We start from the raw sequence: 23,689 nt of genomic DNA, 5'->3' as shown, positions 1-23,689 counted from the left end.
TTTTCTTAATAATTTTGCTTACTGAGTTAATATGAATGAGAATTTTCATTATTAGTCCCTCTTTTAGTCAGGGGCATACATAATAAAAACTTTAATTTTATATAAAAGCACTTGAAGTTTTAATAATTACGGTAGTCAAAAATTCTTTTGCACAAAAAAGCAACTAAAAAGGACTTATTTAGTAATTATGGAAAGTTTTCCATGATGCTCTATTTTGTAGTAAGGTCCCCCCGCGCGCATCCGCACAAAAACCAAACCCTAAGCCCTGCATATCCCTTGCTCCAAATCCATCAGCTCGAGCTCCCAATCTCTGGAGGAAAGACAAATGAGTTGAAAAGATGGAGCCTTGGAGCAATCTCAGTGTTGATTAGATCCAAAAATCAGGTAAAACAAAGCAACCTTCTTGCTTGTTCTTGCTTGAATTCAAGATGGTTTTGCTTCTCAAGAAACTTTTCAAATCGAATATCTTGTATTCATATACCTTTTGCTTCTCTACTACCATAATTCATAGCAAGACAATTACCAAAACCCAATCCATTGTGGTGGACTACCTGTTGAGCAGATTTGGCTTCTCTCGGGAGAAAGCAGCTTGGGCCTCCAAGCACCTTGACCGTCTCAAATTCCTTGAAAAGGCTGAAACAGTGTTGGATTTCTTGAAAAGTTATAGTTTTGATGATTCCCAGATCAAAAAGCTCGTATCTTTGTATCCAAAAGCTCTTTGCTGTAATGTTGAAAGGAACTTGAAGCCAAAGTTTGAAGGTTTGCAGAGCCTTGGCTTCTCAGGTCAGGAGCTTGTTCATCTAATCCTTTCCAATTATATGGTCCTCGGGTGCAATTTTGAGCGCAATGTGCGGCCGAAGATTGAGTTCTGGGAAGAGATTCTTGGTTCTTTTGAGCTTATGAGCAAATCCTTGAGGGGAAAGCAATGTATACTTAGTTTTAGTTTGGAGCAGAGGGCGCTACCAAACCTTGCATTCCTGCGGGAATTCGGTGTTTCAAATGAAAGGATCACTTTGATTGTGCAAAGACACCCAAGATTCCTTGCTCAAAAGCCTGACGAGCTGAAGGAATTAGCTGAGAAGGTTGAGGGAATGGGGATACGTCGTGACTCTAGGATGTTTGTTTGGGCTCTTAACACTCTTCGGATGGTCTCCAAAACAAAGTTTGACGGTAAGTTGGAAGTTCTGAAGAGTTTGGGGTGGTCGGAGGCAGATTTCCTCTTGGCGTTTCAGAAGAACCCAATATTCCTAACGGTTTCTGAGACAATGTTGAAGAAGAAGATTGATTTCTTAGTGAACGAAGCTGGTTGCAAGCCATCGGAACTTGCTCAGAGTCCGACACTTCTCATGTTTAGCTTGGAGAAGAGGTTGATTCCTCGATATCATGTCATGCAAGTCTTGAAATCGAAAAGATTAAATAATGTGAATTATAGCCTGTTGTCCACAATGTCCTACTCGGAGAAGATGTTTGTGAAGAATTTTCTTCTCTGCCGTAAAAAGGATGCTCCTGAATTATATGATTGGTACATTTCCTCCTGCAAAGGCAGCGAACATTCTCATTCTGTGTTGAAACCAGTAGATAAATGTGTTTTGTAGTGAGGTACTACTCTCTACCCCTTAGCACTAAGGTGAGGCATAACGATCACATAAACAACATGTGAGATGCTTATCAGCTTTTGGGATTGTTCTCTGAAAGTCAGTGTGTTCAAATTGAAATTTATGAACCAGAGATAAATGTGTTGTTTGCATGATACGGTAATAGTCTGAAAAGAAACAGCCTTAGAAAATTTTTGTATAGTTTTCACTGGCTCATACTTTACTTGTCGGATATTAGAGCAGCATGTTAAATATCTTCTGCTGTTTGAGAATTACATACTGATGTCATGAACAAGAGTTTCAACATGCTTGGCATCAAGGTATTACAAATATGGACTGTAGTGAAGGCCTACATGGGTTTATTGTGCTGACATTACTTTTGGGTGATATTACATTGCCAAAGTCTCTAGTTCCTTTGGACAGATTTTACCATGGCTTTTTAATCTCTTAAAAAAAATGACATGTATTAGTTATCAGAACAAGATTAACTTTTTATTGTTTCTTTGTTGATGCTGATTTTGTGTAGGTGTTTCAGGTGACAAATATCTGCAAGCAATTAAAAAAGGAAATGTTCATAAGCTTTGACTACTTAAATTAAGACTCAAAACTGAATGAAGCACAGGCATGTATATAACAAAATCAACTATGGCAGATGATAGGATGAGTCAATTGGTTATTGATAACAAGTGTTGCAGTAAAATGATCTGGGATTCTATTAACAGCTTGAGTGAGCTTATGAAGGTAACTGTTTAGAAAATTTTAATCAGAGTCTTGTGTAATAAATAAAGTTTATTATTATTCATCTCTGTCATTGTTATTATTCTGTTTCTGTTCCTGGAAACAGAAGAAGCACACTGTAAATCATGAAAAGCTTATGCTGTGATGATTATATTTATTTCTTATAAAAGCAAATTGAACATATTTGTATGGTTCAAATAGAAGAAATGAATATATTTATTTAGTTATGGAATTAAAGTGATTTTTTTTTCATGTTCATGCTCCATTTTTGTTAAGATTATACTAAGAGAAAAGGTATAATAATTGAATTTTTTATGTTGTGAATCCTTGTTAATAATATTGTCTCAGATTTCATTTAGGAATGGGGGTGGGGCGGGGAATCCCTGTTCCCCGCGGGGCTCGCGACGGGGCGGGGATTCCCCGAAACATCCCTCGCGCCCCGCGGGGAAAAATTCCTCCCTGTCTAGCGGGGCGGGGGTGGGGAATGGTCTCCCTGCCCCACGGGGATCCCCGCCCTGCTCCCCGCGGGGAACCCCGTAAGGAATGGGGATTCTCCAAAAGAATATATTATATATTTTTAATATATTTATTAAAGATTATTTCAACATTAACATAATATTATATATATATAATCAATAAATATTTATTTGTTAATATTTTTAGTTATTATTATGGAACTCACAATTATTTCATACAACTTATTAACTATTTAAATTTATATATTTCATTAAAACATATTTATTTAATAAAATCTTAAATTATTTTAATAAAATTATTATATAATATATCTACAAAATTAAAATTCAAACTTCTAATTTTCAAATTTCTAATATTCATAAAAACTATTTATTTATTTAATTTAAATAAATTGGATAATTAGGTAATTGTAATTTGTCTAGATTTTTTTTATTCAAATATCCATGTGTTATATTTTTTTATTCAAATATCCAGTTTTGATACAGATTTTTAAATACATACATTATATGTATAACATAAACGTCATTGAAATATTATAGTTATTTATAGAAAATTTTTATATTAATGTTTAGGACGGGCGGGGATCATGAGTGAGCAGGGAGGATTTTTTTCACGGGAATTTTAGCAGGGGAATCCCGTCCGTGGAGCCGAGGGATGGGGACAGGGATCCCATTCTCCGCCCCACCCCACCCCCATTCCTAATTTCATTCAAACTTGTTTTTCAAGAATTTCAACAAGAGAATAACTTCATTAAATGCTCTGAATTTTTTTTTTTTTCTGTTTGAGATGGTAGGATTACATAAGTTATGAGTTTATATTTTTGTTTTGGATAAAGAAAAAGATTTGAAACAACTAGATTACTCATTAAAACAATATTTTTGTTATGATTTTTTTTTTTAACAAATGTATCAAGAGCATGCACAACAAAATAGAGAATTAATTGGTTAATATGTGCCCTCTCACTTGGTAATATGAGATTCAGATTGCAAATTCGCATATATAATCCAGAATTTGTTACTACACCGTTTTGACAATGGGGATAATATCACTGGATTATGATTCTTTCGTCTAAAAAATACTATATTTTTCATGCTTTTGCTTTATTATTTTCGTTTAACGAGAGACTAAGAATTTGGGAGTTTTCATTTAGAGGTGTATAGGAAATTACTTATTAGTCCGTTATTTTTTCAGGGGCTTACATGATAAAAACTCTAATTTTTATATAAGCACTTGAAGTTTTAATAATTCGTCAAAAATATTCTCTTGGCAAAAATAATTTAAATAAAGCCAAACAAGGACTTTATTGTAATTATGGAAAACTAATGCTCTATTTGCCGTGAGGCCCTCCGCGCGTATCCCCACACGAACCAAACCCTAAGCCCTGCAAATCCATTCTCCAAATCCACCAGCTCGAGCTCTAAATCTCCGTCTTTCCTTTGTTCTTCCCACGGAAAGAGAAACGAGTTGGAAAGCTGGAACTTTGGAGCATCTCAGTGTTGATTGAATCCATAAATCAGGTAAAAACCAACCTTCTTGCTTGTTCTTGCTTGAATTCAAGATGGTTTTGCTACTCAAGAAGCTTTTCAGATCAAATATCTTGTATTCATGTACCTTTCGCTTCTCTACTACTACCATAATCCATAGCAAAACAGTTCCCAAATCCCATTCCATTGTGGTGGACTACCTGTTGAGCAGACTTGGCTTCTCTCCCGAGAAAGCAGCCTGGGCCTCCAAGCACCTAAACCATCTCAAATCCCTTGAAAAGGCTGAGACCGTGTTGTATTTCTTGAAAAGTTATGGTTTTGATGAATCCCAGATCAAAAAGCTTGTATCTTTGTATCCGCAAGCTCTCTGCTGTGATGTTGAGAGGACCTTGAAGCCAAAGTTTGAAGGTTTACAGGGTCTTGGCTTCTCAGGGCAGGAGCTTGCACATCTGATCCTTTCCAATCACATGGTCCTCAGGTGTAATTTTGAGCGCAATGTGCGGCCAAAGATCGAGTTTTGGCGAGGCATCCTTGGCTCTGTCGAGCTTTTGTGCAAGTTATTTAAGGCAAAGCAATGGCTGCTTAATGCCAGTTTGGAGCTGAGAGTGCTACCAAACCTTGCATTGTTGCGAGAAGTTGGTGTTCCAGATGAGAGGATAACTTTGATTGTGCAGAGACACCCGAGACTCGTTTTCCAAAAGCCCGATTATTTGAAGGCACTAGCTAAGAAGATTGAGGGAATGGGGATACCTCATGAATCAAGCATGTTTGTGTGGGCTCTTAGCATTCTTATGAAAATCACCATGACCAGGTTTCATGCCAAATTGGAGTTTATGAAGAGCTTGGGATGGTCTGAGGTGGATTTCCTATCCGCGTTTCAGAAAAATCCAATATTTTTGACAGTTTCTGAGACCATGATGAAGAAAAAGATTGATTTCTTAGTGAATGAAGCTGGTTGCAAGCTATCCAAGCTTGCTCGTGATCCAAGACTTCTCATGTTTAGCTTGGATAAGCGGCTGGTTCCTCGGCATCATGTCATGCAAGTCTTGAAATCAAAAGGGTTGTATAATGGAAATTTTAGCCTAGGGTACATTATGAGTTACTCGGAAAAGAAGTTTGTGAAGAAGTATCTCATCTCTCACGAGGAAAAGGTTCCCGAATTGCTTGATTGGTATATTGCCAACAGCAAAGGAGGAGCACATTCTAATTCTGGACTGAAACAAAAAGAGAAATGAGTGTTAAAGTGAGGTACTATTACTTTCTATACTTGAGAACTTATTTGAGCCATGCTCTTGAATTTGTGTGGATGATGGCTAGTGCAACATTTGAACAAGCACCACAGTGATTGTATCAATGTGAGATTTTTTGGATTTGAATTTGTTGATTATGAAACTCAATGTGTTCAAGTTGAAATTTCTTATGCCAAGATAGATGTACCCTTGGTATTACAAATTAAGGAGCAAATTCTTGTCAATTATGGATCTTGCTACTTGAGATCTTAATATGTGAGAGAATGGATATTCTGTATTTCTACAACTTAGTCAAGGCTTTACTTTTATTACCATTTTAAGTAGACATTACTTGTTAAGACTGAAGAGGTTGTTGTCTTCAAAGATTTTTCATTGGCTCTTATTTTTCAAAGGTTTTTTTAACCATGTCATGATCTCACTTTTGAGCTTTTATCCATATTTTCCATGTTCTCACTTTTTGCTAATTAAGATGAGAGCTTTCTTTTATTTTATCTTTGATTATACTAATCGATGCCTGCTTGGTGGTGCAGGCTATTTCAGATGCTAATTGAGACATTTTGGGAGATCACTTATCCTTTGGAGCTGTTAATGATTCCTTTCATATACCTCTCAACACTATTAACTAATTTCCTTTTTGACGTAATCATCTCCAACATGTTTGACAAAGGCGAGCTTACACTGTTGTTCAAGTGAAGAAAAATTTGAAATTGTTCAATGTACCATCAGGGTGAAATCTTCATTTCTGATACCTTTTCGACTCTTTCGATGTTATGAAGATTTTATGCACAGAATTGCACATTTTAGCTCTAAATTTCTATTTAATTGGAAACAACAGAAGCACAATGTAAATCCAGAAATTATTATATTTTGTTGTGCAAAATGCTGGGATGTTTGTTTGTTCATTGGTACCTGACAAGCTCTTGATAATTGATCAAATGCAGTAATTATTTTGAAACAATGCATTCTTGTTAACATTAGTGAACTGATTATTGATGATTCTGTGTCTTGATTTTTGCTGTTAATTTGTTGATTTTTTTTTATTATGTCTGATATGATTTTTTTAATCTGTCAAAGGACAATCAACAGAAATAAAACAAGAGAGTTGTTTTGATTCATCTGGTTTTTTTTTTTGAGAAAGAGCTACAAAGTAGCTAAATATTATTAAAGAGAGTCAGGAAACAAAAGTCTGAGTACAAACAAAGAAAACAAAACCAAAATAAAAACTAAGGATACACAGAGAAACAAGAACAATAAGAAAAAAAACAAAGATACTAGTAGGAAAAACCAGACTGATTGATCAACTTCATAAGCCAAAATGGTCTCTCTATGCCCAAGTGAAATAAAGATAGATGAGCCGAATTGATGCCATGAGCAGCCAAAGCAGTAGCAATTCTATTCCAATGGTGTGGGATGAGGTCAATCTTAGGATTGTTCAGTATGTTTAACTTAGCTTTTAGAGAATCAAATGCATCCTTTTGGCGCCAATGAATTAAGTCATCAGTGTGCAGAATTGCCTTCCAGATATCATCCGAGTTGATGTAAATATGGGAACATCTATTGCGAGCTACAATGCACTGATGAAGAGCCAGACTGATAGCCAAGAAACCAATCTCCAGTCTACCAGTGAAAGCACAAGGGGCCATGCCTGCACAACAAACAACCCCATTAGAGTCAAGCATAACAAAACCAAGTCCCCCCTTACCTGTAACCTCATTCCAAGCAGCTGCAGAAAAAATCCCCAAGCAACCAGGATTGGGCCTATTCTGCATAATATAGCATCTCATTTTGTGATTGTTAGGCCTTATAGAAAATTCTTTCACCTGCATTACAACTGCATTAGCACTCTTAATGATGTTTGGTTTAACTTGTCTGAACACAAGGTTGCATCTGCATTTCCATATTTGCCACAAAGTTGCAGCAATCAAAGAGGCTAAAAAATTAGAGCTCTCATGAGAGTAAAATGGTTTTAACTTTACATATGTATTAAAAATGGATAATTGTTATTATACCCCCATGAAAACTGTGGGCAATTGGTGGATACATGTTTCTATCCTGACTCCTTCATAAGATTCATTATCATGTGATCGGCAGGATAAAGTGGGTCAATAAAATAAAACTATCATATCCTATTGGCACTCCAAACAAAGGACAAAGCAATATATTTTATCATTTTTATCATGTCTATCAAACGGATCTTATATTTGTTAATCTAATCTATAAATCATTTTGACACATTTGTGTTTTTATGGGGATTTTTAAGGATGTTTTTTATATTTATAGGAGGCATAAACCCAAATGACTTTTTCAAGGGCCTGTCAGCAATTGGCCATGTTAACAGGGGCCATGAAAGAATTTTTTTTTTAAATAATAAAAGTGGATAAACCACATAAATAAATAAATAAAATAAAATAAGAGATAAGCGAGAAATTCTTTTTGAATAAAAAATTAGTCAAAAAGTATTTTTCTTGGATTAAATTAACAAATTAAAGGACTCATTTATAATTATATAAACACAGATGCCTTTTATATGCAAAATGACCCTCCAAACAGCACATCCAAAACCCTAACAATAAGCCCTGCCAAATCCCTTCACCGATCCTCCTCATCAACAACTCCAGCTCGAAATTTTCTTTTTCTTTTGATTATGGAAAGATAGAGGAGATGGAAAGCAGGAATCTTGGTGCATATCAATGGTGGTTTCATAGAAATCCATAAATCAGGTAAAAGAAAGGCGCACCCTTTGCTTGCTTGTTCTTTCTGAAATTCAAGATGACTTTGCTTCTGAGGAAGCTTTGTAGATCAAAGATCTTCCATTCATGTTCTCAAAATCAAATCATCAGATGTTCCTTCTGCTCCTCCACCACCATAACTCAGAGCAAACTGCCTCTTAAACCTCACTCCTTTGTGGAGGAATACCTATTGAGCACACTTGGCTTCTCTCCTGAGAAAGCAACCTCTGCCTCTGAGCAACTAAACCATCTCAAATCCCTTGAAAATCCTGAATCAGTATTGAGTTTCTTGAAAAGTTATGGTTTTGAGGATTCTGAGATCAAAAAGCTTATATTTTGGTACCCAAATTGGCTCTGCTTTGATGTAGAAACAACCTTGAAGCCAAAGTTTGAAGGTTTGCAAAGTCTTGGATTTTCAGGGCCTGAGCTCACTCAGCTGATCTTTTCCAATCCCGTGATCCTTCGCTGCAGCTTTGAGGGCAATGTGCGGCCGAAGATCGAGTTCTGGCGAGGAATTTTTGGTTCTTTTGAGCTAATGAGCAAATCCTTGAGGGCAAAGCATTGTTTACTTAATTTTAGTTTGGAGCAGAGGGTGCTACCAAACCTTGAGTTCCTGCGAGAATTCGGCATTTCAGATGAAAGGATCACTTTGATTGTGCAAAGACACCCGAGATTTCTTACTCAAAAGCTGGTAAAGTTGAAGGAATTAGCTGAGAGGGTTGAGGGAATGGGGATACGTCGTGATTCAAGACTGTTTGTTTGGGCTCTTAACACTCTTCTGAAAATCTCCAAAGAAAAGTTTGATGGTAAATTGGAAGTTTTGAAGAGTTTGGGATGGTCGGAGGCAGATTTTCTGTCAGCGTTTCAGAAAAACCCGATATTTCTAACAGTTTCTGAGACAATGTTGAAGAAAAAGATTGATTTTTTAGTGAATGAAGCTGGTTTCAAGCCATCTGAACTTGTTCAGAGTCCGATACTTCTCATGTTTAGTTTGGAGAAGAGGCTTATTCCTCGCTATCATGTCATGCAAGTCTTGAAATCGAAAAGGCTGAATAAGGGGAAGTATAGCCTCTTGACGATAATGTCCTACTCGGAGAAGATGTTTGTGAAGAACTTTCTTCTCTTCCATAAAAAGGATGCCCCGAATTGTATGGTTGGTACATGTCCATCCACAAGGGGCGCGGACATTCTAATTCTGAGTTGAAACCGGTCAATGAATGAGTTTTGAAGTGAGGTGCCAGTTTCTACTCTTTGTTACTTAGGTGAGGCATTACAATGTCTATTAGCTTTTGAGATTATTCTCTGAAAGCCAGTGTGTTCAAATTGGAATTCATGAAGCAAAGATAAATGTGTCTGTCTTAGGTAGCAAGTGACAATGTAATAGTCTTAAGAGAAATAGGCTGAGGAAATTATGGTAGATTTCCGTTAGCTTTGTTTTACTGGTCCTGTTTGAGAATTGCATGCAGATGTCATGCACATGTATTCTTTGCGTCGATATTACCTTCGGGTGATAATTGCAATGACCAAATTTCAAGTTCTTTTGAACCAGATTGCTTAGAAGCTTCATTGTGGTTTGATCTTTACAAAAAACAACAAATAGCAGCAATCAGAATGATATTTATGTTCATGAGCTTTGAATACTGAATGAAGCACAGGCCTGTGTAGAAAATCAAACAGTTTCTATTGCTCTGAGAAAATTGCCACTGTAATTGTTATTAACTGCTTGAGCAAGCTTATGATGTAAAAACATTCAGAAGATTTAATGCACAATGTTGTCAAATTTTTAGTTTTTAATTCGGACATCTTTGTAAGTGTTATTATTCTGTTTGTAATCTTTGATGAATGCTGAGGATGCTTGCTTATTCATGGTTCCAGAGAAACTCTTCTTTTACTAATTTAAAGGTACATAGATGAACAAACTCAGTTGCTCAAAAACTCACTATGCAACAGAGATTACAATCAACCAAAGAGAAAGAAAGAAAGAAAAAAATATCAAATAATCAAGACTGATGAACCTGGTTGATTTCCATTACTGAGAATTTAAACATGTAGACATTTTTGAGCATGTCAAAAGTTGATTGATAGTCCATAATCAAAATGAACAAGCTATTGGAAACTGTCAACAAAGAGGAACAACCTTAGTTTTCAACTTGTAGGCACCTAACAACTCGGGCACTGTCTCAATATGCTTCCATACATATTTCTTCAGGAAATCCTCCTCAGATAACAAGATTGCAGAAAGAAGTTGATCACCTTTCTCGAGCAATTTCATTGAATATAGAACTTCAAGAACACTATACCGAGGGACGACTCGTTTCTCCATACTATACATTAAACTAGATGGATATCGAAGAAGTTTGCAGTGATCGACACCAACTTTGTTCATGAAAAACTCCAAACCAGAGATCAGCTTCTTTTCAGATGTCCTAAACACAGCAGGTGCCTTTTGGAATAACAGTGTTGTCTGCTCATCTGAGAAACCATAGCTGTGAAGGAGGTCAAATTTCTTCTTAAATGTCTCTGAGGACATGCAAGAGAATGAGTATAAAGCCTGAGCAAACACCCTAGAGTCCACTGACACACCCATTTCCGTGATCTTGTGAGCAAGATCTTGAAGAGCTGATTGTCTCATAACAAACAAAGATGGCTGCCTCACCAGTAGCATCAACAGCTGAGATTGGTCAATGTGGCAAGTTTTCTTCAAGAAGGAGATGTTGGGGATGAGTTTCAATGCTGGGTCTTCCTTTATAACCCATGGGCATCTCCCAAGGACTCGGAGCAGGTCACGAGTGGACAAAATTCCTAGCAAGACATCAACTGACGGCGCAATCCGCTTCTCAAGGCTGTGGGTAAGCATGGTAGAACTTTTGGATAGGAAGGGACTCATCTGAGGACCAGTGAAACCAAGATCTTGGAAAAATTGGAGTTTGGGTTTCAAGTTCTTTATCAGCATTCAAAAAGAGTATCTGTGGGCAAACTCGGACAGCCTTCCGAATATCAGCGTCCAAGAATTCATATTGTTTGAACAGGTTAACAACAGAGTTTGGACCATCTAGTGTTTCAACATGTGGAACATTCAAAGAGGAAAGAACCCGGCTTTCAGAGACACCGAAAGTTTGAGTAAGGTAATTCAAGATGAATGTGTTACACTTTGGAACTACAGAAGAACTGAACAAAGAGAAGATACTCTTCTCAGGAATGGGCAATATAATTGCCCCTCTTGTTCTTTGAAACATCAAACTGATCATGTTAACAGTGCTGTGCCAAATCACATGCAAAACTATTACTTTTGTGGGGGTAAAGGTTTTCACTTTTCACAACTGATTGCTCCTCTTGTTCTTTGAAACATCAAAACAGATCATGTTGACAGTTATATGCCAAATCACAAGCAAAACTAGTAATTTTGGTGGAAAAGTTTTCAATTTTCACCACTGATTGCTCCTCTTGTTCTCTGAAACATCAAAGGGATCATGTCAACAATGTTATGCAAAATCACAAGCAAAAATAGTAATTTTGAGGGAAAAAGTTTTCAATTTTCAGCACTGAATATCAAGTACGAAAACATAATCTCTAATGGGCAAAATTAATAAATTGGTGATACTAAAAGGAAGGAGAAGGATGATGATTGAAAGCTCATACCAGTAAAACCCCTAAGAGAATGAAATCGCAAACATCGACCTGAGATTGAAGATTCAAGATCGCCGGAAAGAGGAAGAGAAGGAGATGGAGGGCATTTTTTTGGGAAAGAGGAGCGGGGCGAAACCCACTGAGAGCCCAGGGACGTCGCAGCCTCCGGTGGAACAAGTGGGGGACAGGGCCACGCTGCGTGCGTGAAAACCACCCGTACACAACCACTATTCACAACTCCCAGAAACTGCTGCTCACTGAGAATCGAGACTCTCACCACTCCGAGTGAGCCTGATCGACGCACCCGTGTCACGATAGACCCACGGTCGTTGGCAGGGAGATGGAGGGCATTAAGAGCAGTGAGGTTTTGGGTTTCACCGTTTCAGAACGATGGAATGACATAGCAAGGACGATTCGGATCGGATCCTTGTGGATGTTGAATCCGACCCGTTAAGTTTCGGATCCAAAATATGAGAAAATTACTTGTATAGTGTTATACATCCAATATAAAATTGTCCCATTGCTGATATACAACTATCGGCCGGGGCCTATAAAACTATTTTATTTTATTTTAATTTTTTTTGTCAAGATGAGTGACTAATCACTAGAGAGAGAGAAATATAAATGTGTCTCGGTTATGGTTTGTGAAGCCTGTACACACATAGGCATAACGGGCATTCACATTTCGTACTCTTAACTCTCAAATAAAAACTTTTACCTTTATGGAATCAATCTCTTGCCAACAATTAACGACCGCACTGAAAGCCCATAAACTATTTTATTCATTTATAAATTTTTATCATCAAAATGGGTAAAATAATATTTATACATGTGTGTATATTTTTGTTAATTCCTAGTTATATACATAAACAGATAATAATAAATTTTATATATATATATATATATATAATATTTTTCTTTTTTATATATGTGAACCAGGCACGGAATCAAACCTCTAAACCTTTGAATAAATATATAAATATAAATAATGCTTTTACAAGGGGTAAAATAAAAAGCATATATTTTTATGAAGGTATATTCAGACACAATACAAATAGAGAGTTTTAAAGTAGAAAATTACTGGTTATAAGACCATGACAAAAACCAGGAGATAAGAAAAACACACACACAAATAATAAAAATAAATAAATAATAAACAAATCACTTGCTGTGCATTTATAAATGCAGAAAAATGCTTAAAAGCACAAGTTAAAGAGGAATTATCTGCCCGAGATGTACACAATTAAAACAACAACAACAACAATCATTTGATCTATAAACACTTTACCAGTATAAAGTGTTTGTCCCGCTGAAAAAATGGATTCAAATTCCAGCTCACACGAATGGATAGCACAAGAGTGGTTGAATAAAACTTCTCACGTGTCTATCCCTGGCACGTGACTTATCCACATGTGTGAAGAAACCAACAATAACAATGACAATCATAATTCAGATGCTCATTCAAATTCAGGCAAAAACATTTAACAAGGTACATCTAATCTGCAACACTATACAGGAAGCTCTAAATTACATACTCTCACATGTTACATACATGTAGGCAAGACATTAGGTCAGAAGAAACCAGCCAATTTCCGATAATTTAGTGTACAAGAAGCTGTAGTCTGAGCACCACCATCAGTACCATTATGAACGTAAAATGCATCTTTTTCGACAGCCGTTATGATTGATGTTATCGATCTCTCGATCAAGATGAGCCATACGCTTAAGCGATACTAGGACAGCCACAAAAATGGGGCTCGTATTTGTGATCAAAACAAGGATCTGATACTCATAAAACCTGCTTAATTACTTGGCAGCATACCAGTTCTGTGCGCACTTGGCATCAACAGCTAGGTCGACTTTGAGGAAGTTTGTTCCATAGAAGGGTTTCGACATGCACTCGACAACGATCTCCTTAGCGAGTTCAGCAGATTCTGTAGGCCCTTCTAATATCACTTCATCATGCACCTATATCCAAAATAAATAATTTTATTATTCCCTAGAAATTGCCTACTTTTCTTAAATCAAGATCAAAGATTACAAAAAAGAAAAAAGTTGAAAAATAGAAAGTGCATCAGAAGAACCTGCAAGAGCAGTTTCCATCCTAGCTCCTTTAGACGAGGATTTCTGTCTATCTCAAGCATTGCACACATAGCAACATCTGCTGCACTGCCCTGTTGTAACGATAGAGCGAAAGAAAAACATGTGAGAGTAAACTATGTGAATTAACTAAGATCAATAAAATAAATTCTCATTAAATTCAGCAGCTAAAATAACAAAATTCCAAGTTTAGACCAAAACTTCTCTTCTTATATTTTGTGCTCTTCTAACCATTTTTACAATCCTGCTTGAAAGATCAGAAGCAATTCTGTGTTTCCATTTCCATTCATTTGACAATGATATACACATCATTTATATTAAACGAAATTAGAAAAGAAAAAATACTATCAGTGAAGGATACAGATTCCCGTTGGCATCTTGAAAGTCTGATGACCATCTAAGATAGCTAATTCTTTTATTTTTCTTCCGTCTCTTTCAGGAAAATTTTGAAGGCTCTCTTAAAAGAAGAATCACATCCAACGATTCCAACCTCCAATAACTAACAACTTAAAGGCCTAAAGGCCATCTAAGATAGTTAATCAAGCTACTATATCAAAGTCATTGCCAGTTCAAGACTATAACAATCAAATGAGACTCCTCTCTATTCATCAACTTCATGTCAGAAACAATATTAATCAGCTTGTAAGTTATCAACAATCTCTCATCCTCTCTAATCAATCCATAGGCACAGTTACACATCCATATATTGCATGAAAAACAATATTAAACAAGGGAAAATATTCAATGAATTAGTAGATGAAACTTTTGTCAGTTATTTGGCTAATCATGGGTTGTTTATCAAGTTAATTTTTTTTATTGAATAAAAAATCCACAAAAATCCAAACAGAAATTGAATTTAACACATTATTTATAAACAAGTTTGCATATATCAATGACTCATTAAAAACATACACAATAATAGGATGGCAGAAGAAATATACCCAGGAGTGACTGCAAGTTGATAGGAAAACAAGTACCTGTACTGGGGTATTAATAGCAGCTCGTTCAATATGGCCTTTCTGGGCATTGGTTGCTTTGGAAATAGGAGGGAACCGCCGTGCACGCCCAAGTAATGTGTATACAAGCTGTTCCCGAGCAGCTTGTGCTTTCCTCTCTTCTTGCCATTTCAGAACTTCCTTTCTATCATTATACCAGAGATTCACTGTCTTTCTTGCATCTGTGACAGAAACCTGAGTGCAAAGTTGTATCAAGATAAGTTCCGCACATGCAAATACATGAGAATGATAATACTCATCCTAGCTAATGCATGAATTACTTGGATAAATATGAGACATGAGCAAACATCATGGACCAAGGAAATATAATAATTTATATGAAGTCATATATCTTCCATATTACATGTTATTAGCATAGTATCTTTTTGTTCTTTTTCTTTTTCTTACTTTTTTTATAAAAGTATACTATCCATTTTTATAGCTACAACTAAATAGTTATGCCCACAAAACATCTTTAAAAAAAATCCAAAAAAAGTACCAACCTGGTACAAATCCATAACTATTCTAGTACATAGAAATCTTATATTGCTTTAGGAAGCATTTGTGTATGAAATCATTTTTACAGCATCATTCATAAATTGCTACAAATTTATAGCTGACAAAACAATTCATTACTAGTTTGATATTCAGGATTTCCCTAAAACTGACAATGATATATATCGAGCATGCAGCATATGAATACAAATATATGATAAGTTGCGAAGTTATAGCCATTTTTTAAGTGTTCTTGTGAGGAGATTTTCTAGATTTATTTCAGCTAGCTCTCCTACATAAATTAATTTTCAAAGGTATACCTTCCAATCCCTCGCAAGTCCAACTGGAGTTTTTCCGTAGGCAATTGAGAAATTTAGCATTTTCGCCTTTCTTCTTTCTGCTGCAAAAGCATCCTGCACATGGAATAGGAATGTAAATTACAATTCCACTCAGGATCTGATAGGCTTGTATCATTTGCCAATCTATTTAATTTTACTATGTATCAGAAGTTGAGAAGTTTCCAACAACAATACGTGGGTCTATATAAAACACGGCAAATATAAATTTAACTGTAAACACAGAATGGCAGCGACAGAACCGAAATTTCAGTGTTGCTTTCCTTGAATTTACCTTGATAGGTTGGCAAGGAACCTACCACTCGATAACCTTCATAACATTATTATCTATTCAAGGACTTCATCTCAATCAGTAGCTATCATTGACATCCTCCATCACGCACAGAACTACGACAACATAAAGGGTCAATTAGGAGCTCCTTACCTTTAACAAAGGAACCGGAGGTTTCTCTTGACCAGGTTGGGGATGCCACTCAAGAAGTACCTTCTTGTTGTCTACAGCTTCACGAATATGTTCATACATGTTCATAGCTGTCCTAGAATGGAAATCTCCACCAGCCTCAAAGGCTTGCAACATGCTCTCGCAGTTTGCAAGGTGTGCTAATATCCTAAGCTCCAACTAGACAATACACGAAAATAGTAAGAAACAGAAAATCAAGTCAATCGTACGCATCCTTCTATTTCCTGAGAAAAAAATAATCCAGAGACCTGTCCATAATCGGCAACTATAAGGGAGTTTCCTGGTTTGGCAATAAAAGCCTGTCGTATTTTATATCGATCCTTTTCCAAAGCAGGTTGGTTCTGGTTCAAAAAAAAAAAAGTCATCAGTGAGACATGTGATATTGAGGCTAGCGTAACAGGAAGAGATGCCAAGTGCTAGAGTAGTGAACAACTTCTGGGAAAATAAAATAAACCAAACAACATTACACTGGTGTTTGGTTGGAGAATAAGTTGGGATAAACTGGTTCAGAATCTTGATAATAAAATGTTTATTTTAATCAGAATAAATTAAGTCAAAGCTTAGTCAAAATCGAGATAAAGTTACCCTCCAAACGGATTCAAACTTCAAAGACCCAAATCCAATTTATTACAAGCACAGCCAAACACCTCATATATGCCTAGATGTAAGTTCACAGGTCAAAATCAAACCAACAAGGAAAGTTACCAGCAATTAGTAATAAGATCAATGCATTACTTTCTGGATGAAATTTTTGGAATCTCTAACAAATTAGAGGTGTGAAAAGATTTTTAACAAACTCCATAACACTTGGCCACTATTTCTCAAACTATACAACAAAATGAGGCAAAACAAGTAATGCCAAGAACCTGCAAGTTTGGCCTCCTGGCAGATAGCCGTCCAGTTTCTGTGTTAATGTTCAAAGAACAATGAACGCGCCCATTTTTACCAGATATATGACTTCCCTGAGGCCAAAAGAAGTGAGTACCATTAGTTAGCTTCATAAGATCTAAATAAGAACCAAAAAATATAAAAAGCATACACCATTAACACAAATAAGCACCTCTATACAATTCATTTAGTTATGAGCCATAATAAATTGCTACCACAAAACATTGTCATAGGTGCATGAGTGTCTACAATTTTTGAAAGTGCACTGGAATCCTTGTTGTCACATAGAGCCTCTAAAATAGAGGATAAAAAGCACAAGGCAGCACAAGGCGGTTAAACAAACTGAACAAAAATTTACAATAATCGAAAGCACAGACAATGGAAAATACATATCAAGATTGAATTTCTGAAACTATCAAGGTATCTTCATACCTGCAGTGGAAAAATGAAATTTGATATCAAGGAATCAATTGAACAGACTTCACAGAGAGCTGCAATAGCATGACAAGCATCCTTCCCCTCCCTACCTTCTCCAAATGCAGCATATGCCTTACCATATGTGGATGCTTCTTTTTTATTTAACTTATGTGATATTTTCTTTTTCTTATCAGCCACTTCAGCATGTTCAGTTATAATTGCATTACTATTATCAGCTGCATATCCAGATTCTTCATCCATCAAAAAGACCTCCTCCATTGGGATCTTCCCAGCAAAGCCTTTCAGAGCATCACCACTGACTGAAGGCCAACCACTAGCAGTATATATCTCAGGTTGCATCTTGAGAGGATCCTCCAGTAAATTATGCAGTGTAATAGTGCGATATTTTGAAGGAGTCTTCTTGCCATCTTCGATAATAGTCTCAGTATTAGGCACTTTAAATGTCTTTGAGGCGGGCAAACTAGCATTTCCATCTTTGCTGAAACACAGAGTATCAAAGAACATTGAAAAACAAAACAAAGAATAAAAAAAAAAAAATCAACACTCAACAATTATAGAAGTTGAATGGAGAGAAGATGAACAGACAATATGGAAAGACAGACATGAACTGTACTAAGATAAAACAAATAATAGCCGGTTCAGCTAAGAATTCTCTACATATTTTCCAATGGCTAATGGATGTCAAAATGGACTAGCACAAGAAAGGACGCAGTATGTCACTTAACTTCTTTGGCCTTGATGATTTTTCTAGAATAAAACTTGCACACATGCCAACGAGGTAATCCTAAGCATGAATCCACATGGCTGATAAGAACATTAAAAAGCACGACAGAATCATTATATTAAATGTTCTAAAATAATCATATAGACATCTTCACAATATCTAGTTGTCAACCTTATATTTCAGAATACTTCGCTCCCCACAAGACAAGGTTCACAATAAGGTGAGGACAGATAGAACAGAAGAGGACTGAACTGTAAATGAATTCAGCTATAGAGAAACAAAAAAGAAAAAAGCACTTACCCTTGTATGGTAATAATTTGCACCAACCTACGACTCAAGTACTTGCATTAAACACTAGGCTCAGTATATATGGGACAGATAATACATTTCACTATAATAGACAAGAGTATGTATATGATTTCATCATATTGTGTAAACCTGTGAACCATTAAAGAAAAATCTAGATGTTAGAATTTGCTAAATTTTATCTTGCAAATATAACAAAAGGAAAACAGATTCCACATCAGGAATAGCTACAGAACCTATAACCCAGAAACACAAGTGGTTGCACAAATTTCAATTGCATAAAGCTACAACTTTTACATAATGGAAAATCACAGAAAATCATTGGTGAATAGGCTGTGTCTAGAGGTAACTTATGATGCAGCCAACCAAAAATAGAAGCATCAAACTAGAATGAAACGATTCAACAAATTGGCAGCCTTCTGCAAGTCTGCATCAAAACTTATACAATTTTAAAAAAATGGAGAATAAGAAAATATTTAATCAAAATGTAGAAAAACAGTCAACTTAGTGAATTCTCTGTTCAGAAGCCTTTGCACTGTACCTATTAAGTATGCCACCAAAGAATAGCTGACGCAGCTGAGCATCACTCCCTACATTCATGTACTTAGCATCCAGACAGTACTTAGATGCCCATTTCCGAAACCTGTCAGCAGCCACTTGTTGTTCTGCAATGGCAATCTTTTCTATCTCTGAAAGATAAGTGCGATCAACAAGCATTCCCTCTGATTCCATCTTGACTAAGAGATTACCAAATGGCTGCCAATACTCCTCATAGAAATCATACATGTTCCCTCTTTTAATTCCATCAATAAACCATTCCATCTGCTCTAGTTTCACTTTCAAGCTATCAAAAAGCTTTAAAGTGCTAATTGAATCTAAGGCAGAATAGCAAATCCATGGTATCCTAGAATCTCTTTGAAGTGTTTCCACAGGAGCAATGGTTATAAGCTTTCCTTCTGACCCATCTTTTTTAACCTTTTTCTTACCAAAGATTGATTTCATTGAAATCTTCCCAACCAGTAAATCATCATCTAATGATAGATCCCTTTTCTTGTTCTGGGAACTGTCAGAGGATGTTTCTTTAGAAATGACCTTAGGATCACTTGTGAGTGCTTCAAGTGAATACCCACCATCGATTCTTCTTGAAGAATCCCAAAGCCGTGCAAGATGCATGGTGTCTGCATGAAACCCAGAAATCTTGATCCCATAGTTCTCTATAACATGACTGTCAAAGCTATAGTTATGCCAAACCTACAAAATGAAGAAAAGAAAAAGAAAAAGAAGAAGACGAAGAAGAACATCTTTAGGGATCATTGCCATAATTATAGGCATAAATTATAAGCAAACCATTTAATGCGAATAAAGGAAACCATATAAGCCAGCGTAGCAGTCACAAGTTGAGGCTGTGTTAGTGAAGGCGAAATGAAATCCTTCCCAAATCTTTCAATTTTCCTTATTGTCAAGGAGAAGGCTATGTTCAGGGATTGACTCTTACAATTATATTAGGTAGAGCATGGTGTTATGCAATTAGTTTATGAAAATCTTAACTCTACAAGGAAATGATAATGCATTGGTAGTAAGCAATATATATTCAGCACAAAACGGCATGTGTACAATAATAATCAATAACCAACACCAATGGTTCATCCTGATAGAAAGAATGGCAAAGCTACTAACAAAAAGAAAACAAACACCAAATAAGGCTTACAAGGGAATCTCAATTTTCAAGTTACCTTCTTGATTGATGGGTCTTCAAAAAAAGGAGCAAACTCCATCAAAAGGCCCTTGCCACCATCAAGCACATCCACCCAAATACAAGACTTCCCATCTCCAAAGTCAACTTGCGAACCAGAATATATACTAAAGCATATAATCTCTCCATGATCAACAGGAGTCTCCTCTTTCACATCAATCGCAGAAACCTGTTTACTAAAACAAGTTATCTCACTGCAAAATCTTCAAATTCTAACAAATTGCTCCAAAGAAAATCACACATAAGAATATCTACAAGATCATCAAACATCCTATAAGCCACTAGAAATGAAAGAACCACAAAGAAAATCCAACAAGAAAAAATTTTCAAACTTTAAAAATTCCTTTAAATTTTAGATACGTTACCATTGGCATGTGAATTCTAGTGTCGTCGAACAGATAGGACTTGCAATTACATTCGTGTCAAGCACAAATAATTAACCAAAAAAACCAGATTTCAGTGCAGTTAACAAGAAACAACAGAAAATGAACCACTTATGACTTGCCTCTGTATCGCAAGCATACACCAATTCCCTGTACTTGGTTGTGAGCATATTAACAACTTTCCTAGCCGTCTTCAAATCCTCAACAACAAGAACTTTGTCATATATACGAGCAAGCCTCTTCTGATGCATCTCTGAGACTTCCTGGTGACTCATATGCTCTTTAACATTCAATTCACTCATTTTCCTTTCTCCAAAACCAACCTCAACACTCTTATCACCATTCAGCTTCAACCCCTCCGGCTTATCAAAAGGTTTCCGCAGCACATGATCAACATTCGCAGTCTTGACAACCGGCACTCTGTAATAAGCGCTCTCATCCAGGAGCTGCCGCGTCGCTTCCTTCCAGTCAGCCGGAGGTGGTTGTTCTTCAATCAAGATAGACCCGGAGCACTTCAAGAACGTATCCCTAATCCCAGGCTTGACGAGATTAGGACTCGTGAACGCCGACGAGCCCAAGTCTCTCCTACAAGCACAGAAGACAAAAAAATCAAAAACATCCCAAAAAAAAATCCAAAATTGAACAACACAATCACACCAACGACAGGATATCTCGCATACCTAAGCAAAGATAAGGCTGGACGAGGTGGAAAAACAACGGAGAGAACGAGTTGGGAAGAAGCCGGTCGCCGCCGCCGCCGCCGCCATGGCCGCTACCGGAATCCGGCCAAGCTTGCCGGAAGGTGCCGTCTTGGAGGCCGGAGATGAAGACCCAAGGTGCAGCAAGACGAACCCAACCTCCAGAGAGGGAGGACCTAAAACCCTAGAAAACGAAAGGGATTGAGAAGCAAGAGCTTGAGGACAAGGGTTTAAGCTTGTGGCGGTCGTTCACGCTGCCTTTTTTATAAAAACCCTCGAAACACAATTTAATTACGTTTACGCCACCGTAACATATATCCATATAGAGAGTTGTTTTTTTTTTTTTTGCTTGTTGCCTTTCCAACACTGATCTCCTCATCTCAATGATTTTCATCCCTTTGCTCTCGCCGATCCCTCTTTCTTTGCTCCCTATTTTTTCCGACTTTCCCCCTTCCGCTCCGTTCTGCCTTTTCATTACTTAGTCTGTAAAGCTAGAAAAAAATATATTATTTGCTGATTGGCAATGTGCTGTTACCGTCATTAGATATGGAAAGAAAAAATACTTTTTTAAATGGTTGATGTGATGTTGCAAGATTTACTAGCATGATTGAGCCACAATTGTTGACATTTTAAATTGATATAGTCTATAATTGGTTACAAATTAGGTGTTGATGTTAATGGGTTGTTATAGTCATTAGACATGTGAAGAAAATAAACTTTTTTAAATAGTTGATGTGATGCTGCAAGATTTACTAGCATGATTGAGCCACAATTGTTGATATTTTAAATTGATATAATCTATAATTGGTTACAAATTAGGTGTTGATGTCAATGGTTTTTTTTTTTACTTTTGACATATTACTACTACTACAGTAAAAAAACAAAAAAAACAAAACAAAAAACAAAAAAAATAACCTTTCATCTCTTATAAAATGGTGTGATTCCATTATAAGTCATTGCATTATAACATACATACTTAATCTTAAGCTTGACAGATTGAGCCTATCCCTCGTCCAGAAATCAGGTAAATTTTATACTTACTAATTTTGTATTTAATAATATTAATAAATATAATTCTTTATGTTAATTTCATTAAGCTATTTTTTCATGTCATTAGCAACCTCAGAGAGCATTAGCAACTTCAAGATGTGTAGATGCAAAGGTTTTCATTGTGCATATTTATATATATAATATTAATTTTTTGTATGTCTGTATGAGGCAGCCTTTATATAATATAATATTAAGATATATAACAAGATATATAACCTGTTAAAGGGAGCTGATGGAAAAAATATATTTTTTATATATAAATAAAATATAATAATATGAAAAAACAAACAATTCTATTGAATTCATCACTTTAAGAGTGAATTTGTTAAGCAAAATTACATTCTCAAATTTTATATTTTCTTGTGTGTTTTATTTTATAAGAATGATATTGAGTTTTTCCTATTACATATGATAGAAATTCATATTGTTGAGTTAACGTTATTATTTTTTATTTGATTATTATCAAAAAAACATTTATACCCCTTACATATAGATCGAGGGAAATTGTGAAAATAATTTACATATGTTTTAATGTATTCTGGCATAATGTTTATGTTTTCCATAAAAAAAAATTGTCTAAGGCTATTTATGTAAAAATCCCTGACAAAGTAGATTTTCCTCCTATGAAATGCACTACGAGATGGCAATAGAGCTGATATGGAATTAGCCTGTGAAAGGCTGTCCCATTTACTAAATAGGCCATAAAGTTTGTCCCATTTAAAAAAAAAAATCTCTGTGTTTTTATGGTCAACTTATTGATTGGAATTTTTACTTGTTTTTAATAAATCACAATAGATGAAAAAAATGGAAGACGATGGTCAATTTGTTGTTGCTATACAATTTAAGGTGATACTTAAGAAACTTTTGGAAAAATTAATATTATCGCCTGCAATATACATATGTGAAAAACATGGTCCATATTATAAACTATGTTTTTTTTTATCCAAAATCATATTTGAAGATATTTGTGGAATTTATGAACAGCTTGGATCAAAAGTATATACTAAAAAAAGCTGAAAATATTGCTGCCTTGTGTGTTATAAAGCATCTTAAAAATATTTATAATATTATTATTAAAGATGTGAATGAAAAGGAACTATTTGATATTAAAGATGAATTAGAAAATCAAAAGGATGCTAACAA

General features: G+C 35.9%; 5 protein-coding genes across 10 annotated transcripts; 3 read left to right on the top strand and 2 right to left on the bottom strand.

Annotated features, from left to right (window-relative positions):
* The first annotated feature begins 230 nt into the window (after window positions 1-230).
* Window positions 231-2,481, top strand: LOC120250615 (transcription termination factor MTERF15, mitochondrial-like). 4 transcript variants are annotated; one of them, XM_039259441.1, is made up of 2 exons: window positions 231-1,599; window positions 2,131-2,481. In XM_039259441.1, the coding sequence occupies exon 1, from the start codon at window positions 429-431 to the stop codon at window positions 1,593-1,595; it is 1,167 nt and encodes a 388-aa protein (XP_039115375.1). In that variant the 5' UTR covers window positions 231-428; the 3' UTR covers window positions 1,596-1,599; window positions 2,131-2,481. The 4 variants fall into 4 exon arrangements, with proteins under 4 accessions (XP_039115375.1, XP_039115372.1, XP_039115374.1 ...); XM_039259438.1 differs by having other exon boundaries at window positions 2,122-2,481; XM_039259440.1 differs by having other exon boundaries at window positions 231-1,627.
* Window positions 2,482-4,138: 1,657 nt separating this feature from the next.
* On the top strand, window positions 4,139-6,496 carry LOC120283364 (transcription termination factor MTERF9, chloroplastic-like). Of its 2 annotated transcripts, none has more exons than XM_039290034.1 (2): window positions 4,139-5,542; window positions 6,085-6,496. In XM_039290034.1, the coding sequence occupies exon 1, from the start codon at window positions 4,369-4,371 to the stop codon at window positions 5,527-5,529; it is 1,161 nt and encodes a 386-aa protein (XP_039145968.1). In that variant the 5' UTR covers window positions 4,139-4,368; the 3' UTR covers window positions 5,530-5,542; window positions 6,085-6,496. The 2 variants fall into 2 exon arrangements, with proteins under 2 accessions (XP_039145968.1, XP_039145967.1); XM_039290033.1 differs by having other exon boundaries at window positions 6,075-6,496.
* A 1,602-nt stretch (window positions 6,497-8,098) lies between these two features.
* LOC120249936 (transcription termination factor MTERF15, mitochondrial-like) lies at window positions 8,099-9,515 on the top strand. Its single transcript, XM_039258649.1, has one exon. The coding sequence runs from the start codon at window positions 8,314-8,316 to the stop codon at window positions 9,475-9,477; it is 1,164 nt and encodes a 387-aa protein (XP_039114583.1). The 5' UTR covers window positions 8,099-8,313; the 3' UTR covers window positions 9,478-9,515.
* Window positions 9,516-9,565: 50 nt separating this feature from the next.
* On the bottom strand, window positions 9,566-12,021 carry LOC120249937 (transcription termination factor MTERF5, chloroplastic-like). 2 transcript variants are annotated; one of them, XM_039258651.1, is made up of 3 exons: window positions 11,913-12,021; window positions 10,411-11,724; window positions 9,566-9,851 (listed from the first exon to the last, which is right to left on the bottom strand). In XM_039258651.1, exons 2-3 carry the CDS (start codon window positions 11,224-11,226, stop codon window positions 9,837-9,839), a joined length of 831 nt encoding a protein of 276 aa, XP_039114585.1. In that variant the 5' UTR covers window positions 11,227-11,724; window positions 11,913-12,021; the 3' UTR covers window positions 9,566-9,836. The 2 variants fall into 2 exon arrangements, with proteins under 2 accessions (XP_039114585.1, XP_039114584.1); XM_039258650.1 differs by lacking the exon at window positions 9,566-9,851 and having other exon boundaries at window positions 10,271-11,724.
* Window positions 12,022-13,336: 1,315 nt separating this feature from the next.
* On the bottom strand, window positions 13,337-21,705 carry LOC120250687 (DNA polymerase I A, chloroplastic-like). The gene is made up of 12 exons (XM_039259520.1): window positions 21,479-21,705; window positions 20,921-21,383; window positions 20,396-20,584; window positions 19,204-19,913; window positions 17,627-18,110; window positions 17,173-17,268; window positions 16,555-16,647; window positions 16,271-16,465; window positions 15,811-15,903; window positions 14,978-15,190; window positions 13,985-14,074; window positions 13,337-13,868 (listed from the first exon to the last, which is right to left on the bottom strand). Exons 2-12 carry the CDS (start codon window positions 21,098-21,100, stop codon window positions 13,707-13,709), a joined length of 2,505 nt encoding a protein of 834 aa, XP_039115454.1. The 5' UTR covers window positions 21,101-21,383; window positions 21,479-21,705; the 3' UTR covers window positions 13,337-13,706.
* Between the last annotated feature and the right edge of the window lie 1,984 nt (window positions 21,706-23,689).

This window comes from Dioscorea cayenensis, chromosome 19 (genome assembly GCF_009730915.1).
Source record: "Dioscorea cayenensis subsp. rotundata cultivar TDr96_F1 chromosome 19, TDr96_F1_v2_PseudoChromosome.rev07_lg8_w22 25.fasta, whole genome shotgun sequence".
Classification (NCBI taxonomy): Eukaryota; Viridiplantae; Streptophyta; class Magnoliopsida; order Dioscoreales; family Dioscoreaceae; genus Dioscorea; species Dioscorea cayenensis.
The sequence above is the reverse complement of the archived record's forward strand: the minus strand, read 5'-3'. Positions and strand labels throughout refer to the sequence as shown.